Raw genomic sequence first — 16,524 nt, 5'->3', positions numbered from 1 at the left:
TAAGAAAGAATGATGATAGATATTCGTTTTAAGTGTATTTTATTATTAGAACCAGTTATCATAAGAGAAGCAAACAGAAAGCTAACACAAGAGGAAATGTAACCTTTATTAGGTTATTTATTTCAGGCTCAGTAATTGATTCATTGTAATTGAACTTTAGTAATCGAGAACATAATTGTAATTTTATTTCTTAGGATATAAAATACTTGTACTTGTACAACAAAAAAAAACAAATAAAAAAAAAACACAACCCAAATAATTGTACTTCAATCGTAATTGGAAAAAACACTGTAATTCGAATTGAATTGTAATTGATCATGGGCAATTGAAAATGTAACTGTAACTGAAAAATGTAATTGACCCTGACCTGACCCTACCTAACCCCACTAGATCCCTCCACTTAGCCCAAAAAATGCCGACATAGCTCCAAAGGTGTCATAATTTAGCAAGCGACACTTAAAGGACCCATGTTACGCTAAATCAACTTTTATGTGCTTTAAACATCATAAAAGTGCTATTTGGGCTTCATACACATGCCCAAAGTCTTTTTTTCATTAATTCCCTCAAGTCAGTGTCCCGTCTATAGACACGCCCACTCATGAATATACATAAGTAGGAGGAAAATCAGCCTGTTTGTGTAGAGTTGCTCGGAAAGTGACTTTTCAGAGGCTGAAGCGCTGGAAAACAGGCGAGTTTGGGTAAAATAAACCTTAAATACTATGTTTTTGGGGTTCAAATAGAGATGGGTGAAAAATAGGATGATATGGGACCTTTAATGACAGCCTCCTTATTCATGCTAATGACAGCCTTATGTATACTACCTCAAGTAAAGTGTTACCAAATTCATTTTAAGGGGAACCCCAACACCTAAGGGACAAGAATATTGGGTGGTGATAAAGAGCAACAGGATGTGACAGAGAATCCATCTTCCCAAGCCATGCAAACCAAAAGAAATACCATAGTCATCTGTCAAAATAGTGTTTCTAACCTGATTAGAGCTGCTAGACTTACACGTCACTACTCTGGTGTGTTCATTTGAACTATCTATCTAGGATAACTAATACTGCAGCACACTTGTAGTAACCTGGACCTGCACATGGGTTAGTTCTCCAGAAGGATAATGCTGCAAGGATAGAAAAACAGACAAGCTTATAAGGAATAAAAGAAGAACCAACCAGTCAAAATAAATCACCCTGCAAAAACAAAAAAAATAAGAAAAACCAAGAGAAGATTAAAAAGTTCGTTCACCTGACATCATCATATAAGAATAAGAAAAAAAAGAAAAGATTCCAGGTCCATAGTTGTGCTGTCATGTGATCACCCATGCATGACTTCCCAACAGTTTAAGGACCAGTTCCAGGTGTCAAAACCATTTAGAAGCGCAAACAGCCTGAGAAGAGCTGTCAGCTCAGGAATGGAGCTCATAAATGTTGCATTCACTTTCAATAATGTCTGACTCACATGGAAAAACAAGGTTGTATGCACGCACACACACTCGTACACACACACACAGCTAAGGTGACTCACTGTTTTGACCCTCACGGCTGATGTCCATGACCAGGCTGCCCTCCTGCAGAGCTTCCTCCAGCTGAGACTTCCACTCTGTGTAACTCAGTTCTGCCACCTTGTGTCCATTCACAGTCAGCACCTCATCCCCAGGCTGCAGCTGGCACATCTGGGCTGGACTGCCTGCAGTTTGAAAACAAGTCAGAGTCATTAGCATTCAATGATATTAATTCTACCACATGGGTTATATTAAGGACTTTTCCCCAAACTTCCCCCAATTTCTTCATGATTCTCAAACGAATTGCCATTATTGTGTCATTTACAGTAGCTTTATAATCAGCTGTGAAAATGAGATTAAAAAAAAAAATGACCACATTCTGCAGCACTTCAGCCTAAACACCAAACAATCAAAAAACAAGAAATAAAACATGTGAAGGCCAGTGTTTTTCAACCTTAGGGTCATGACCACATGTGGGGCTGTCTGAATTTGAAATGGGGTCGCCTGAAATGTCTATTAAATATATTTTTAAATCATTTTGATGATTCTTTTTTTGAATAAACACACCACACACACAACCTCAAACAACTGTATTCTTTACTTTCACTTTCTCTAATATATATCTAGTGAAAATAAAATATAAATAAATAATTTTGTCACTGTACACCAATTCTGGCTCATTTGTATTTGTAACAGTTTAACAAACATGATCAAAAACGAATTCTATCCTTTAAAATAGATGCAAAATGCATGATAAACTGTTCTTGTTTTCATTAACAACTTGATTTCTGATTTTTTGTATGTATTATCAAAAAAAATCCATAAAATTTTACTGTACTCAATCTAAAACAAGACAAATGACCCAATATTTCCAGATTTTTTTTCTCTTTTCATAGTGCATCATTTTGTCATATAACATGTCTTGCTTCATCATTTTCAGTGTTCAGGTGAAGAATCTCTGCAGAAATCTGCTCAGACCCAGCAGATCTGACCCAGATAGAAGCTGCCCTACATACACTAGATCTGCCACTGCAGTGGACTCAAATCTTTGCTGGTATCCCAGTTTCAGTAACTTTGATGACATCGGTGAGATTCCATCTTGCTAGTCTGTTGTTACCTGGTTGGACGGATGTGACTCGAGCTCCTGTTGAGTCCCAGGTTGCCTGGAAACCGAAATCTCTGCTGCTGTTGGGCTTCTGGTTCAGGCTGATTCTCATCTCGCTGCGACTTTCCTACAAACAAAACAACGTTCGTATAAGCAAAGGACAAGCAGGTGCTGACATATTTGCAGGCCTCATTTTTCTTTTGAAAGATTTACGGACAAAGGCCAATCTGTTGCAGGAGTGAGGCAATTTATGCAACAAGTTCATTGAAATTGTGATGTATTTATTACTTTATTTTCAAGTTTAAATATATCATTATTTGCAGACCAATGCATCACCCTAAATGCTTGCGTACCTGGCTGCTTTCTTTGGCTGCCGCAGGAATCACAGGAGCCTCACGCTTAACCTGAGGAGCCACAGGTGAGATGTTCTGAGTGGAGGAGACGACTTGCACCGAGCTGGTGCTACGCTCTTCCTTCTCTGACTGTTCTTCCTCGTCTTCACTGCTGTGGGCGGAGCTAGACTGCTCTTCATCCTCAGGTGTCATGAACTGGTGATACCGGCTTGGCACCAACGACTTCTTGGAAGCACTGACTTCGCCGTTAATGGGTTTTTGCGAGTTGTCCATCTGTTTTAGTGTTTACGGAGAGGGAGACATTTAGTTTCAAGTATATCCACAAAGAATGATGAGACAACGTGGAAGACATCTTTACATCTTTATCCTTGTGACTTAGAAGAATGGTGGGCAGTAAAAACTATATGACCTGATGTGTGAATCATTACAGCTACTGCTAAATGTAATCGTTACCAAACCGATAACTGTAGCTTTCCTGCTGCATTAAAAACAAGAGCACTCAGAAAGTGTGAACCTCTACCAAGTGAAAAATATGTCCCGATATGATACCGATATATCAGCCTCGAGTATTGGTCGATATCGATATCAATCCAATACGATATCAACACAAATCATACATACTTTTATTACTTCTTTTGTGTTAGAAAAAGCTTGATCAAGTGATGTTACTCAAAAAGAGAACAATAGTCAGCAACAGTAGGTATGAGGAAAACTGACCCATTATTATTAACCAATTGGTTACATACATTTTAACCTTCTACATAATATCTACAGTATTCTACAATTGAATACATACAATATAATATATATCGGAGATCTTAGATTCCTTTTCTGGCCGATATCGGACCGATATCCGATATCAATACACCCCTAAAAATATTATTTCAAGATTTTGGCAGTCATCTATTTGAGTGATCTGGTCACGATACTATGATCATTCACACTTTAAAGGCTTGAAAGAAATGTATTTTCCTATTAATAATAATACAGTAGGTCCAAATGTATGGGCACCTCCATTTTTTCCGAAAAATTGCCATATAGTCCACAATCCGGATCTAATCTGGATGAAACTCAGTGGAATTAAAGAAATTGAGGAACCAACCTGACATATCCGCGTCAAATTTCATAAAGATCAGAAAATTATAAAATACATATTAATTTTTTGATTTTTGAAACCGATCCAGAATCAGTATATTTATCTGGATCCCCTCTAAAGTTTAATAAAATCTTCCATGGCCTAAGGTCTATCTTTGGTTAAAAATGTGTCAAAATCCGTTAAGTACTTTTGGCTTAATCCTGCTAACAGGCAAAGAGGCAAATACACGTCAGTGGAAAATATTACCTCCTTGACAGAGACATTACTACAAGCTACAGAAGAGATACACTGTGCATGACAATGGTCTAAACTCTAAATCAATGCAAACCATGCAATAAACACTTAATTTATTGGCGTGGAGACTGTAGATATAACTGGTAACTCAGAAACGCAAAGTAAACAAAGTTCAATCGATCTCATGTTTGGAGTTGCCTGGACACCCTACGGTCATGAACATGGATTCACTTACTCATGATTTAATATTTAAAAAATTAGACTTGATATATATAACTGGCCATTAGCTTCAATTATTATAATATAGTTTATATTTGTATGAGTTCTGCCAATTCTAATAACGTGGTAGTAAAATACTCACTGGATTAGTTCGGGAAAGAGAAGAGATGCGTGAAGCTTGGGCTCCGAATGGCCTGGGCGTGACAACTGAAGTGAGACGTGCGCTGTCCATTTTCTGGTAGCTCCTGGGGAGGGAGGCGGACACCCGAGACACTGCGGGAGGGTTTGGTTGCATTGTGTTGAGCTGTGGTTGTTTGAACTGAGAGCCAAAGAAGGAAGTGCCTGACAATGGGCGACTTGGTTGAGGTAACCTTTGCAGCGAGCTGGTGGAGGAAACAACGCTGGTGTTCTCTTCTGTTTTTGTAGATCTGGAGCGTAGTAAGACTGGACTCTTCTGCGAGGGGGCAGCTACAGATGACTGATAGCTGTTAGTAGAGCTGTTGGAAGTGATGCTGGTTGGAGACTTTCTACCTGCAGGACCGTCTACTCTGTCAATGCTGTGTGTTGTAAGAGGGGAAGAAGCCCTGCCTGTGGCCAGGGAAGCTGAGGGGGGTTCTTCCTCTTTCGGATGGGACGCAGAAGTTCCTGAGGAGTACGGAGTGTCAATAGTGTAGCTTCTGGTAGGAAGAGTTCTGGAACGTAAGGAAATGGCTGGCCTCTCAAACACGTCGTCGTCTTTTAAGATATCGATTGAACTGAAACGACTTCTGTTGTTTTCTCTGAGGAGAGACGGAGGAGCATTTGGTTTGAAGAAGGAACTTGCATTTAGGTTGAAAAGATAAAAGAATAAGAGTTGAAAAGTGGAAGCTGTGTGAGGGCATTGTTAAAGTCTTATCATTTAATCTAAAACAAATGATGATGTAATCTCTATGTATAGTACGTGATAACCCGTGTTGAGAGGAACACGTCACAAAAGTAAGAAGTTACTGTAATATATTCTTTTTTTCAGTAATTCCAGCAATATAACGCATAACAAAAATCAGCAATATACTGTATTACTTATCAGTAACGCAAGTTAAATGGAGACTCTAATGAATTCCACTGATATTCTAATGAAAACGAAAAAAAGAGTCAAAAAAGTGTTAGAGACCACCGTAAATTCTACCCCTTTCTGTGGCGCAGAAGAAGAAACTCTGCATTGTGATATAATATCCATTTGGTCCTAAGATATTCTATTACTTAGACATAAGGGTTTTCTTTAAGTTGTCCTTTTTGACTCTAAGGCATATTCATTTACATTTTACATTTCCAGTCATTTGTTTTACGAAGACTGATTGAACGTTGTATTCCTAGAGGATGTTTTTGATGCCTTGTTTTGCAAATGTTGCATATTTCAAAGCATTGATTATATGTTTACATTGGTAAATAAGAAGATGTTAAGGTGCTGATGATGACTGATTCAAAATGTCAATAAAATATTATGAGGAAAAGGCAAGTGTTTTGTGGTGTCACATTTACAGTAAATCACAGTTTAAAATGGCTTCACTTGTGCCATTTGCTAAAAGTCACTTAAATAGTGTAACTCAATTACATTTTGGAGGTGGTAATATTGAAAGACAAATATTTTACGTTTTTATGCCTGTAACTAGTAATGTAAAATGTATTAAAATTTTAGAGTAACTTGCCCAACACTGGAGATAATAACCCTGTAACACACATTACTATAGCAAAGGATCACCCACTGAGGGTTAAGAAAAAGAGCGAAAAAGGACAAATTTTGCATCTTTTTATGTTGCAAAACCACTTAATTGCAGGAAGTGCATCACTTCACACATGATCAGATATATTGTATCTTACCTCTCCTCTTGCATCTCCCTAAAGGTCTTGGACCTTCTACTGCTGGTAGTCGTAATCTGCTCAATTTGCTCCCTTTCCTCCTTCTTCTTCACTATGTCAGAATTGACACTTCGTCGTCGGCTTTTCCATTTGCTCAGATCCTGCAGCGAGAGCAAGCGCCGATTAAACGTTGAAAAAAAAAGGAAGGGGGATTCATATTAAAGATGTCCTATTTGTGTCCCTTTAGGCTCCTCCTTCCCACTTTGTTTCTCCTAAACCATGGGGACTATGTGACCTAAATGCTACTTCTAGACCATTATTCAGCCATGACATGAATCAGGTTGCTGACAGATTGGAGGCATCTATAACCTTCCATTGCACTTAAAATGTGATTACTTTAGTTTTATCATTTCATTTTCCACAGTTTCTCTACGTGTAACTTTATCATAAATCGTACAAGTTCATGATAATTCAATAATATCAAAATGTTGTATTAATTCAACAAAGAATGTCTAACAGTTTTTGTAAATAATGCAACACTTGGATATAAAGATGATGACACTTTCCACACCAATGCATTTCTGTGCAGCTCTTCTTCCACCTTAAAGCCATTCATCACATCACACCAATTGCACCTGATGGTCTGATTACCAGTGATCCAAAAACATCACGTTTCCCTTTCACTACAGCCTTATCTGCATCCTACTTCTTATCTTTGACTTAAAAATACATCGATGATGCTCAAAGGCAGACAGATATCTTTAAGATGATACCGTTATCGGCTGTACTCACGTCCTGCCACTTGTCATCGCTGTCTTTGATCTGCTCTCGATACTTCTGCAGCTCCTCATAGCGTTGCAGACGGGTCACTGAAGGGTTGCTATCAATATCACTTGTTGATTTACTCCTGTGGAATTAAAAAAAAACAAACAAAACAGGACAGTTACAATGAGCCATCCATATTTGAGGTCGTCTGTAGGGTTTGAAGCTTCACGCGTGGGAAGAATAAAAACTGCGAGTGAGTTTTGTCAGTGCAGACCAAACCTTTATTACAAAGATGCTGAAAGAAATGGGTTAGCTCTTCACCCTGCAATGAAAAGGTTTGTTTGAACACAGCAGGCCAGTTAGTAGCATATATCGCAGCCCTTCTCACCATGCAAAAGCACCAAAAGAAATGTATAGTTATTGCAAATATTGTTTACTTATCTGAACCTAAGGATTTATATGCGTCCCATATTCCCAGTGTTTAGTGTGCTGCACACTCTCACTGTGACACACCAGAGTTTGGTTGGATGACTGAGCAGGTTTCTGTGTATGCATCGTTTCCCTTTGTTGTTTGGTCAATAGAGCTTTGTGGGGAGCAGAAGACCCCACTCAACCACCCACAGCCCCTACTCGCTGTGAACTTGGCCCATTGCCATATATTCCTCAGTGTTGTGTGTCAGCGTTTAGCAGGCAGAGGGTGAGAACAGCAACAAAAAAAACAAAACAACAAAAAAGAGCAGGAGGCAGCAGGGTGAAACTGTAAAAGGCCGGAGCGAATGCAAACGTGTCACATTCCTGAGAGCCCATATCAACTCACCCATTGGTACTCTCTTGCGTTTCTTGCTGTCTAGGAAACCGGAGAGAGTCACAGACAACAAAGTCACATTTCTGAGCATCGCCGCACTTTGAAAGTGAGTGTGAAAAAGCTGTGGCCATTTAGCGAGAGGCGCTGTTGTGCATCATATAGAGTATGACTGTGCTCATCCTCACAGTCATGAATCAATCTGTCTATCATAGATCACATTGCTCTAACATATGACAGAGGAGGTGTGTAGACATATATCCTCCTCTAGACAATGCTGCCTTTCTGAAAACTGCCCCATGATGTCACTGGAAACATGACATTACAGATAGAAGCAAATAAACCCAGATAGCGCTGACTGAAGCTAAATGAATGCCCTTGTGTGTCTGTTCTGTATAAACACAGCAGTGATGATTTGTGCAGAAGTTGCTATGGAGTGTAAAAGTTACATCTTTTTCCAGAGGAGTGAGGAATTTCTTTAGACCTTCATCATGTCTGCACAGCGAACACAGTGACATTTATCATCCCTGCTGAGAGTTGGGGATGTTATGTTTGCGTTTTTCTCAAGCTGGAAACTTTTCACACTGTGAAAAGTGTGAAAAGACTCTGACTCTTGGGTGCGAGATTCTTTCAAATAATCTTTTAAAAACACATCAATGTTGTTGTGCCTCATCCCAGTTAACGCCGCTTCAGGCGAGGTAATCAATTCAACAGATTCCACCAAGAGATCACAAAGTACTTTTTTTCTCCCTTTATTAAGCATGACATGTAATTAATTCACAAACAAACCTGGTATTTTGAAGGGAAAAAAAGAATTAGGCAGTTAACACAGACTTTGTGTCAGTTCTGCACACAATTGGTCATAAATAAATGTTCCACACTTCAAACTACACAGCAGCAGCTGGTTTACTTTGTGCATCTTTACTTAAACAACATGCCATTCTCAATGTAAATTAAATCATAGACCTAAATACTAATTCTTCCTTAATTAAAGTCAAGTTGCTGCATGTATGATTTTTCCCTCTACACTACTGTGAGCATGGGTCATGTTAAAATACTCCTCGCTGATATATTTAAGTTAGAAAGTGCCAAACAGTTTTCAGAAACAAGTCATTCATTAAATAAATCTGTTATCACTGGCTGTGAGAGACAAACAACTCCATTCTACGTCAAGTGCAGGCAAAAGGCAGACTTACTGTAACATATACCATTTTACACCTTAAATAAAAGAGGCACATCTATCTTTTCTGTTTCTACAATTTCAGAGCAGCCAACCTCTCCACCATTTTCCTCTTCTTGTATCTGATCTGACTGGCTTCCCTGATGTCCTGCCACTTTTGCAGGTCTCCTTTGCTGCAAACTGATGGCACTGAAGGAGCCATCATACCAACACCTGCTGGGCTCTGACTCAGATTTCCCATCTTACGAATCAACATGTCATCTGTTTCAGGATGTTTCTCCATTTTGACCAAATCATGTTTGGTTGTGTCTGTTTTTAAAGACAAAGGACATGGAGGACAGAGTAGTCTGGCCTTCAGTTCAGGAGGTAGAGCCCATGGTTCTGGGATGGCCATGGGGGTGTAGTTGTCAGGGGCTCCAGAAAGTGGGCGCTCTTGCTGGATTTTCTCCTTACGATACACCACATCATCGTGCTCTATGTCTGGGAAGTCGGCCTCCTCTGTGCCTCTGTCGTTATGCTCTTGTATGACAATATTCAGTTGTGGCTCAGATGTGTAGCGTCGATGCCTGCTGGAGAGATTGGTTTTCTTCATAACCAGGTCTGGGTTGGACTGGAAAGCGAGGGTCCGTCTGGCAAACATGTCATCGTTCTCCAAGTCAGGCAGGATGCTTTCATAATCAATGGGGTCTGGGGGTTCCCGTGGATCTTGGCGCCCCAGGAGTGGCCATTTCTTGCATTTGATCAGTCTGGGACCTGAGGTGGGGTCCACAGGGGCAAACACCAGTGGAGGGGTTTCTAACAGAGGGGGGTGTATCTTAGGACGCTGCGGGGGGATGTGTGGTTGGACATGAGGACTGCAGCATGGGCAGAAGGAGAGAAAAGGACAGAGAGGTGATGAGTTCATGCAAGTAAGTAGAGGAAGAAATGATACAGCAAGAAGCAATTAACGGGACATTTGATTCAAACAGGAATTGATCAAATACAGGCATTAAAGTCAAACTGCAGGAAGCAAAAACTGCTCAACTTGTTGCAAAAAATAGAAAGTCTAGATTCAACTTCCATTCATCCAAGATTATCCAGTGAAATCCTTTATTACCCAAGTGTCAGCCTAAGCACTTTAGCATAACCCAGCATTAGTTAATCACTCATTCATTAGCCAAAGCAGTACATCTGGACTCCCACAAGAGCTGATGAAAGCTTTTCTATTAAGTCCGGAGATTTTAAAACATTTCCGGATCATCACAATCATGCAGCTGTATCAACCTTTTCCCCACAACAACTGTGGTATCAGCTGTAGCGTTGGGTGTATGAGAGGGAGGGGGAGAAAGGCCAGAGGAAGGGGGAGCAGGGGAGAGCCAAGGGCTGGTGTCGCAGTCGGAGTCATCCGATGAAGAGCCTGACTTCTTACGGCTACAGAAGAGGAAGGACGATTACAGGAGGGAAAGGGATAGAAAGAGGTGAGGAAGATGAGAGAAAGTAATGATGGAATAAGAGGAAGAAACAGAAATGAGAATAATTAGCATCTTGCAGATGAGAATCCATGATTTTTATGATAAAAGGTTAAACAGACATGCAGTTTTTTAGGTATAGGAAAATCAGAAAAAAGCAAGAAAGTGTCCCAGAGTAAGATGTGCTTTTGTTTCAATGTGTCTTTGTGTTGCTGTACCCGAATGACCACACACACCTGAAGCCTTGCATCTTTTTGTACCAGGGTCTCTTTTGAGAGCCCAGCTTGATTTTCTGTATGTGGACGTCTTCGTCTGGGGTCCAGAACTTGGGTAAGAACTTGTCGTAAGACGCCATGCAGGGAGACTGAGGTTTGACACCCATCTTTCGGGCATAGAGGTCATCGTGGATAGGATCCGCGTAGCCCTCCTCATCGTCTTCATCCTCAGAGTCTCCATATATCTCCCTAAACAGGCTGTCCGAGGATACGACAAGGTTGTGGTCCACCTTCACGGAGCCGTGTTGTGGAGACTGCGCCTCTGAACGGCTGCTGCTGCTGCTGCTCAAGAGAGACAGCCAACCACAAGGGTCAAGGACTTTAGTTCGAGCAGCATTGCAGCACATCAGCCATTATTCTCAAGGCACAACAGAGATTTCAGCAAACCGATGCAAGCCCATACCAAAAAAAGGAGGAAAATGTGATTTGAGGAGTTGTGAAGTCAACTGAAATCACCCCTCCTTGCTTTAAAAAATCAGATGCCCAAAAAGCAAAAAACAAAATAAAAAAAATAAATCAGCAAATAAAACAATACAAAGCAGTGTTAGAGATCAGAGACTTGCTCATGGTTACAACCAACCATGCAAACATGGCAGCTACATCCAAGTCACACATGTTTTCTGACCTGAGGTAGGACACATTTGGTTCGGGGGCAACAGAGGAAGTCACAGTGACCTTGGGCCAGGGGCCACTTTCACACCCTGTCAGGGGACTGACGGGCACAGCAAAGTTGGTGGGTGTAGCGGGGGAGGGGCTGTGAAATCGTCTGCTGGCCAGGTCATCCAAAACCAGATCAGGGTCCGGTCGCTCTGTGTCCGAGTCACTGCCACTTTCGTAATCGTACACCGACTGGAGATGAGCTGCGGGCAAAGCACTGCAGGATACTCGACTGTAAGCTTGGCATTCAGAAGAAAGCTTTGTCTCTCTGTTGCTGTTGTTCCACAGCAGGAACGAAACACAACAGCCATGACCAATCAGACAACATAGAAACATCAGCTATTTGAGGAAAAAACACCCATCTCCATATACAGTCGGTAAGCTTGTGCTTGTGTAGTGGTACCTTGTGAGAGTGCCTTCGTCTTCTGCGTAACCGGAACTTGCCCAGCTGCGTCGACTCTCCTCATTGCGTTCAGCCCGTTTCTTCCTCAATGGTGCAGGTACGTAACTTGGCTGTTTGTCTTTAGTTGGCAGGAACTGGTTGAACTGGGCAGTGGTTTTCGGTGTGAGAACCAAAGATCGACGGTAAGCTTTAGAATCCTTGTCGGCCATCCTGAAGACGAATTCTACCTCAGCGTCACTACAACAACCTGCAGCAAGAGGGTCAAACAGACGTAACAAACAAGTTAAAGAACAAACAAGGACTGGATGGAGAGTAGAGTGAGGCGAGCATGTTGTGTGTTCTGGTGAGACTTTAGAGGAGGAAGAGGAGGAAGCAGGGGAGGGGAGGCCTCATTTACAAGCTGGTGTGGACGACTAAGGAATGTCTCCTTCTGCCCATTTCTTGGAAAGGAAACATCACTCTGATGTTGGTGTTTGCTTGCCATTAACTTAACAGTTTTAACCTGCCTGTAAGTTTTTTTCAAAATCATGCCACTAGATGGCGATAGGTATTTGTTTTCACAAACACAGAACAACTTTTGAGCTGCTTAGTGGATTCTCCAAATATTTAAGGTTCAAAACAGATGAGACAAGTAAGAGGCAAAATGCCATGTTTTAAAATAACATGTAAAGTAATATATAGATAGATGAAGATGATCCTGTAAACATTTGGCAGGCCTTACCTTCGCTGCTGCCTTTAACAGTGGTCTCTGATGAAACGCTGTGAGGTCGGGAGCCCAGAGAGTCCAAGCTGTCCGAAGAGTCGTCTCTCCTGTGTCTTCCTCCTCCTCCTCCTCCCCCTGCTCTCAGATGGTTGAGCTCCTCTCGCTCTGAGTACCACCTGTCTCCAAAACCGCTGTCTCTGATGCTGCCGCCTTTCTGGCTGGAAGTGTCTTGTAGAGCCTTTCACACAGACGCAAGCAGTCACACTTTCACATATTGGTGGCCAATTACTACAGACATCGGCAACTGGCGGTCCCCAAAGTAAACGTACAAGATGACACAAAACAAAAGCAAGAATACATTAAAAAATACAAAGAATTACAAGACTGCAGGAAAATACAGTAACAGACAAGAAAAACGACAACAGTAATACACAAAATTACTCCAAATAACAGACAACTAACGACAACAATTTATACAAAATGAGTCAAAAGATATAAAAAATTACAGAAAATTACAACAAAAGTACAAATACAAAACTACTACAAAAATGAGCAAAACAACATCAGTAATACACAAAATTACTCGAAATAACAAGGACAAAAAACCCCAAAAATACCCAAAATGGCTAAAACAAAGTACACAAAAAGATAAGACAAACACAAAAAATTATCAAATCTACAGTACTAACAAACAAGCAAACCGAAAACACAAATACACAATATGACTCCAAAAAAACATATATTTTTACTGGAAAAATACACAAAAGGTCAACAAAAATGTACAAAATGCCTCATAACAAGCAAGACAACAACAAACATACAGAATGACTGAAAAACACACAAAATTACTATAAAAACTCAGTTTTTCCCCGTATAAATGCTTAGATTGGTCATGATTCAAAATGTTCACATGAACATTGATAATGTGGCCCCCCGCTGTGATAGAAGTTGCTCACCTCTAAATTACTCAATGTATCTTCCCTGTGTGGGATGAGAAAAAACCCAGGTAAAGTGGGAACAAACATACCGTATACTATAGTCTTTCATTCAGGCTATCTGCACTGAGTACGAAGCAACTGAGCTTTGTTTGGATCATGTCGAGTGGTCTGAAGGACAGTAAAGAAAGTCTTACAGTTCACATAAACTCATGAGGAAGCCCTGAAGCCACTTTAACCAGAATGACTAGAAAACAAGCAAAAACCAGTTGAGCACTTGAACTGTATATACATTTTTTTTAAACTCTGTAATCAGCCAAGTCTTACCAAACAATACAAGCCCACAACTCAACCGAGCCTGGAATTACTCCAATTGTTATGGTTCACTTGTGATAAGGGCTGTAAATGGCCGCTACCCCTGAAAATCCATTTAGCCTGTTTGAATTATGGAGGCATTACACAATAGCCATAAATCTACATAAAAGCAAGGTGCCAAACTCAACACTGGAATCATCTGGGAAGGGCAGAGGCTCCAGGAAGAGAGGACGTGGGTGTTTTTACATCTGAACTATGCAAAGTGCGCTTGTGTTTGTGCTGTAAACAAGATTATAATTAGTTGAGTCAAAGGATCGGGTCATTCTTGACTTAACATAGCTTTGGTTTTAACGGGTGGCAGAGTGCGACCCCTCAGCCTGTGCTGCAGTTCTCGCAGACATTGTCTACATACCAGAATGCGGAAAAGCTACTGAGCGCTGGGTGTAAAAGAAGGGTTTTAAGTGAGGATTTGTGTGGTTTCCACGTGCCGCTTGAGGTTTTATTTTAGGAAAGTTTGGGTGAAGTAGTTCATTAAGCTTCACTGGATATTTACCTTGTATAGCGCTGTGCCCAATAATCCTTCAAATGCTTTGAAATTCAGGTAAGGCCCATCGTAGAAATGATCACTCTGAGCTCTTCTGCCAAGCCAGTAAATGGTAATCAACACCTGAGGATGAAGGAAAAAGCTCAACAGATCACGTCTACTACTTTATCGACAGTGATAGATCAACTGTTTTCATGTTCTTCCAGCTTCATCTAGAGTGCTCTATCTGCTGTTTGTGTGTATATATCATTAGCATGGACAGGTAAACAAAGCTTGGCTTTTGGATAGTAATGCTGGAAGTATCTCCATACTGACTTAACTCTAAAAACATAATCTATTTACACACACGCTGTGGGCTTTTAAAAGCAAATGGTCCCTTTTAGCTCAGTTACACAATGTTGTAATTCAATACGCTTCAAATATGTACCAATATTAGCCCCATGCACCAGTGGGTGTCAACCAGGAACTTTACTTTGGAGATGTGTGTATGTGGGACAAATTTATGATGAATCACATAATTTTGCTGAGCAGCTAAAATGTAAATCGACTTTGAAATACTTGTTTTAGTTGATGTTCCAGTTGTCATGTAACTTAATCTTTCTTCACCACGCTGGTTTTACCGCTGTGCATTTTTATTACTTTTGTGACATTACAAATCAAGGTACTTTTAGCTTTGTCGGAGAAGGTCAAGTTGAATATACGGAAAAAAAAAACAACAAACGTGTGACATCTTCTAAAACGCAGGCGATGCGAGGGATTATTACAATTGATTATGGCATTAAAACGACAAGTATTTGACATTGATTTTGAAATAAACATACTTTCAAATGCAAATTTCGCAAATGTGTAAACAAATGATAACATCCAAGAAAGACTCACATTTTTTAGTCTTCTGCAGGTCTCTTCGTGTCTATGAGAAACAGCAAAAAAAGGAGAGAGGTGTATGAGAGAGCATGACAACAAAGGCACAGGGGGCGTCGTTGGGTCTGTGTGCTGAGCGGTGAAAGAGCTGGAAACTGAGAGTACAATCCAGAGACTACCAGCAGCCCTTCACACACACACACACACACACACAGCAACACAACAAAGATTAAACAAACACACCTGATTTTGTCCATTTCTGTCATGCTAAATCAAGTTATCAATAAAAAGTCAAAGCTTAAAGCAACAGGTTTGTTTTCCAGATATCACATGGCAATAGGTTTTAAAATATGCCATTTCCATCCAAGTAATGTCTCAGCTAAAGAAACAAAAAGGAAAAGGAATCGCTCCGACGTTTGCCAAGAGCACTAAACAGTTTCAGCCATATAATGTAGGTTTGGGAATCGCTGAAAATCATTTGTTTCCACATGTGCTCCTGGAAATCCAAACAAATCTCACAGCTTCTTTGTAGCCCAATGTTACTCTCTTCTTGTGTACACGTTGTACTTGTCATGTAAGGTGGCTGCAGTGTCTGCTCAGAGCTATCAGTTTATGGCAATAACCAGCACAAAGGGTATAACCCTAAAGACCCTAAACTCTTTTTTTTTACATCCCTCGTACGTGCTACACATTCCTGCGATCATGTGGTAACACAATAGCCTTCCATGTCTCTCAGTACCCATGAGCACTTGGGTTTCTTAGAAACTTGCTCCTAGTGCGCACCGTAACTAATAAACCTGCTGAGACTGGGAAGCCTTTATAGTTCAGGCCTGTGTTTACCACGTGACAGAAGCAGCAGTACTCAGGGTCCTGTACCCTCTGTGGGTAAAGTCAAAGCAATCACATGTGTCTATTATTAAGGAAAGGACACACTTAGAACATCTGAACTGTTAAACAGGATGTATTCATAGATTTGCAAGAATATTTTTCTTCAGAATAATATGCGGCCCCTTGTAGAAAACCTGCAGTGGTTCATGTGCAAATCAAAGGACTTGTTTTTTCCCCAATAATTTCCACATCTTCACTCTTTATTACATGATGCTAATGGGATTAGGATAGTCGGATTGTTGTGATCACAGTGATTCCATGACATTCCTCTTCTGAGGAACAGATCCAAGTCCAAGTAAAATACACTTTAATTCAAACCTCACCATTTTCAGTCAGCATCTGTTACATCCGTATATCGTCTCGTGTCTATTTTCTTGCAACTCAAATCTTTATTATTCATC

At 40.5% G+C, this 16,524-nt stretch overlaps 1 protein-coding gene across 15 annotated transcripts in view; it reads right to left on the bottom strand.

The window, feature by feature from the left end:
• The window catches only part of lmo7a (LIM domain 7a), a 61,673-nt gene that overhangs the window by 14,389 nt on the left and 30,760 nt on the right, over positions 1–16,524 (bottom strand). For 11 of the 15 annotated variants that reach the window (XM_028435385.1, XM_028435383.1, XM_028435384.1 and 8 more), the window contains exons 5-16: positions 15,254–15,284; positions 14,384–14,497; positions 12,599–12,818; positions 11,878–12,124; positions 11,443–11,748; positions 7,930–7,959; positions 7,140–7,254; positions 6,369–6,508; positions 4,654–5,290; positions 2,963–3,235; positions 2,622–2,736; positions 1,528–1,689 (exon numbers count right to left, since the gene is read on the bottom strand). In XM_028435385.1, the coding sequence (XP_028291186.1) occupies positions 1,528–1,689; positions 2,622–2,736; positions 2,963–3,235; positions 4,654–5,290; positions 6,369–6,508; positions 7,140–7,254; positions 7,930–7,959; positions 11,443–11,748; positions 11,878–12,124; positions 12,599–12,818; positions 14,384–14,497; positions 15,254–15,284 (2,390 nt within the window). Of the gene's footprint in view, positions 1–1,527; positions 1,690–2,621; positions 2,737–2,962; positions 3,236–4,653; positions 5,291–6,368; positions 6,509–7,139; positions 7,255–7,929; positions 7,960–11,442; positions 11,749–11,877; positions 12,125–12,598; positions 12,819–14,383; positions 14,498–15,253; positions 15,285–16,524 lie in introns of those variants that run through there. The other 4 variants (XM_028435387.1, XM_028435395.1, XM_028435396.1 and 1 more) reach the window with 4 other exon arrangements.

This window comes from Gouania willdenowi, chromosome 21 (genome assembly GCF_900634775.1).
Source record: "Gouania willdenowi chromosome 21, fGouWil2.1, whole genome shotgun sequence".
In the NCBI taxonomy this organism is placed as follows: Eukaryota; Metazoa; Chordata; class Actinopteri; order Blenniiformes; family Gobiesocidae; genus Gouania; species Gouania willdenowi.
This window is presented reverse-complemented; position numbering and strand designations above follow the sequence as displayed.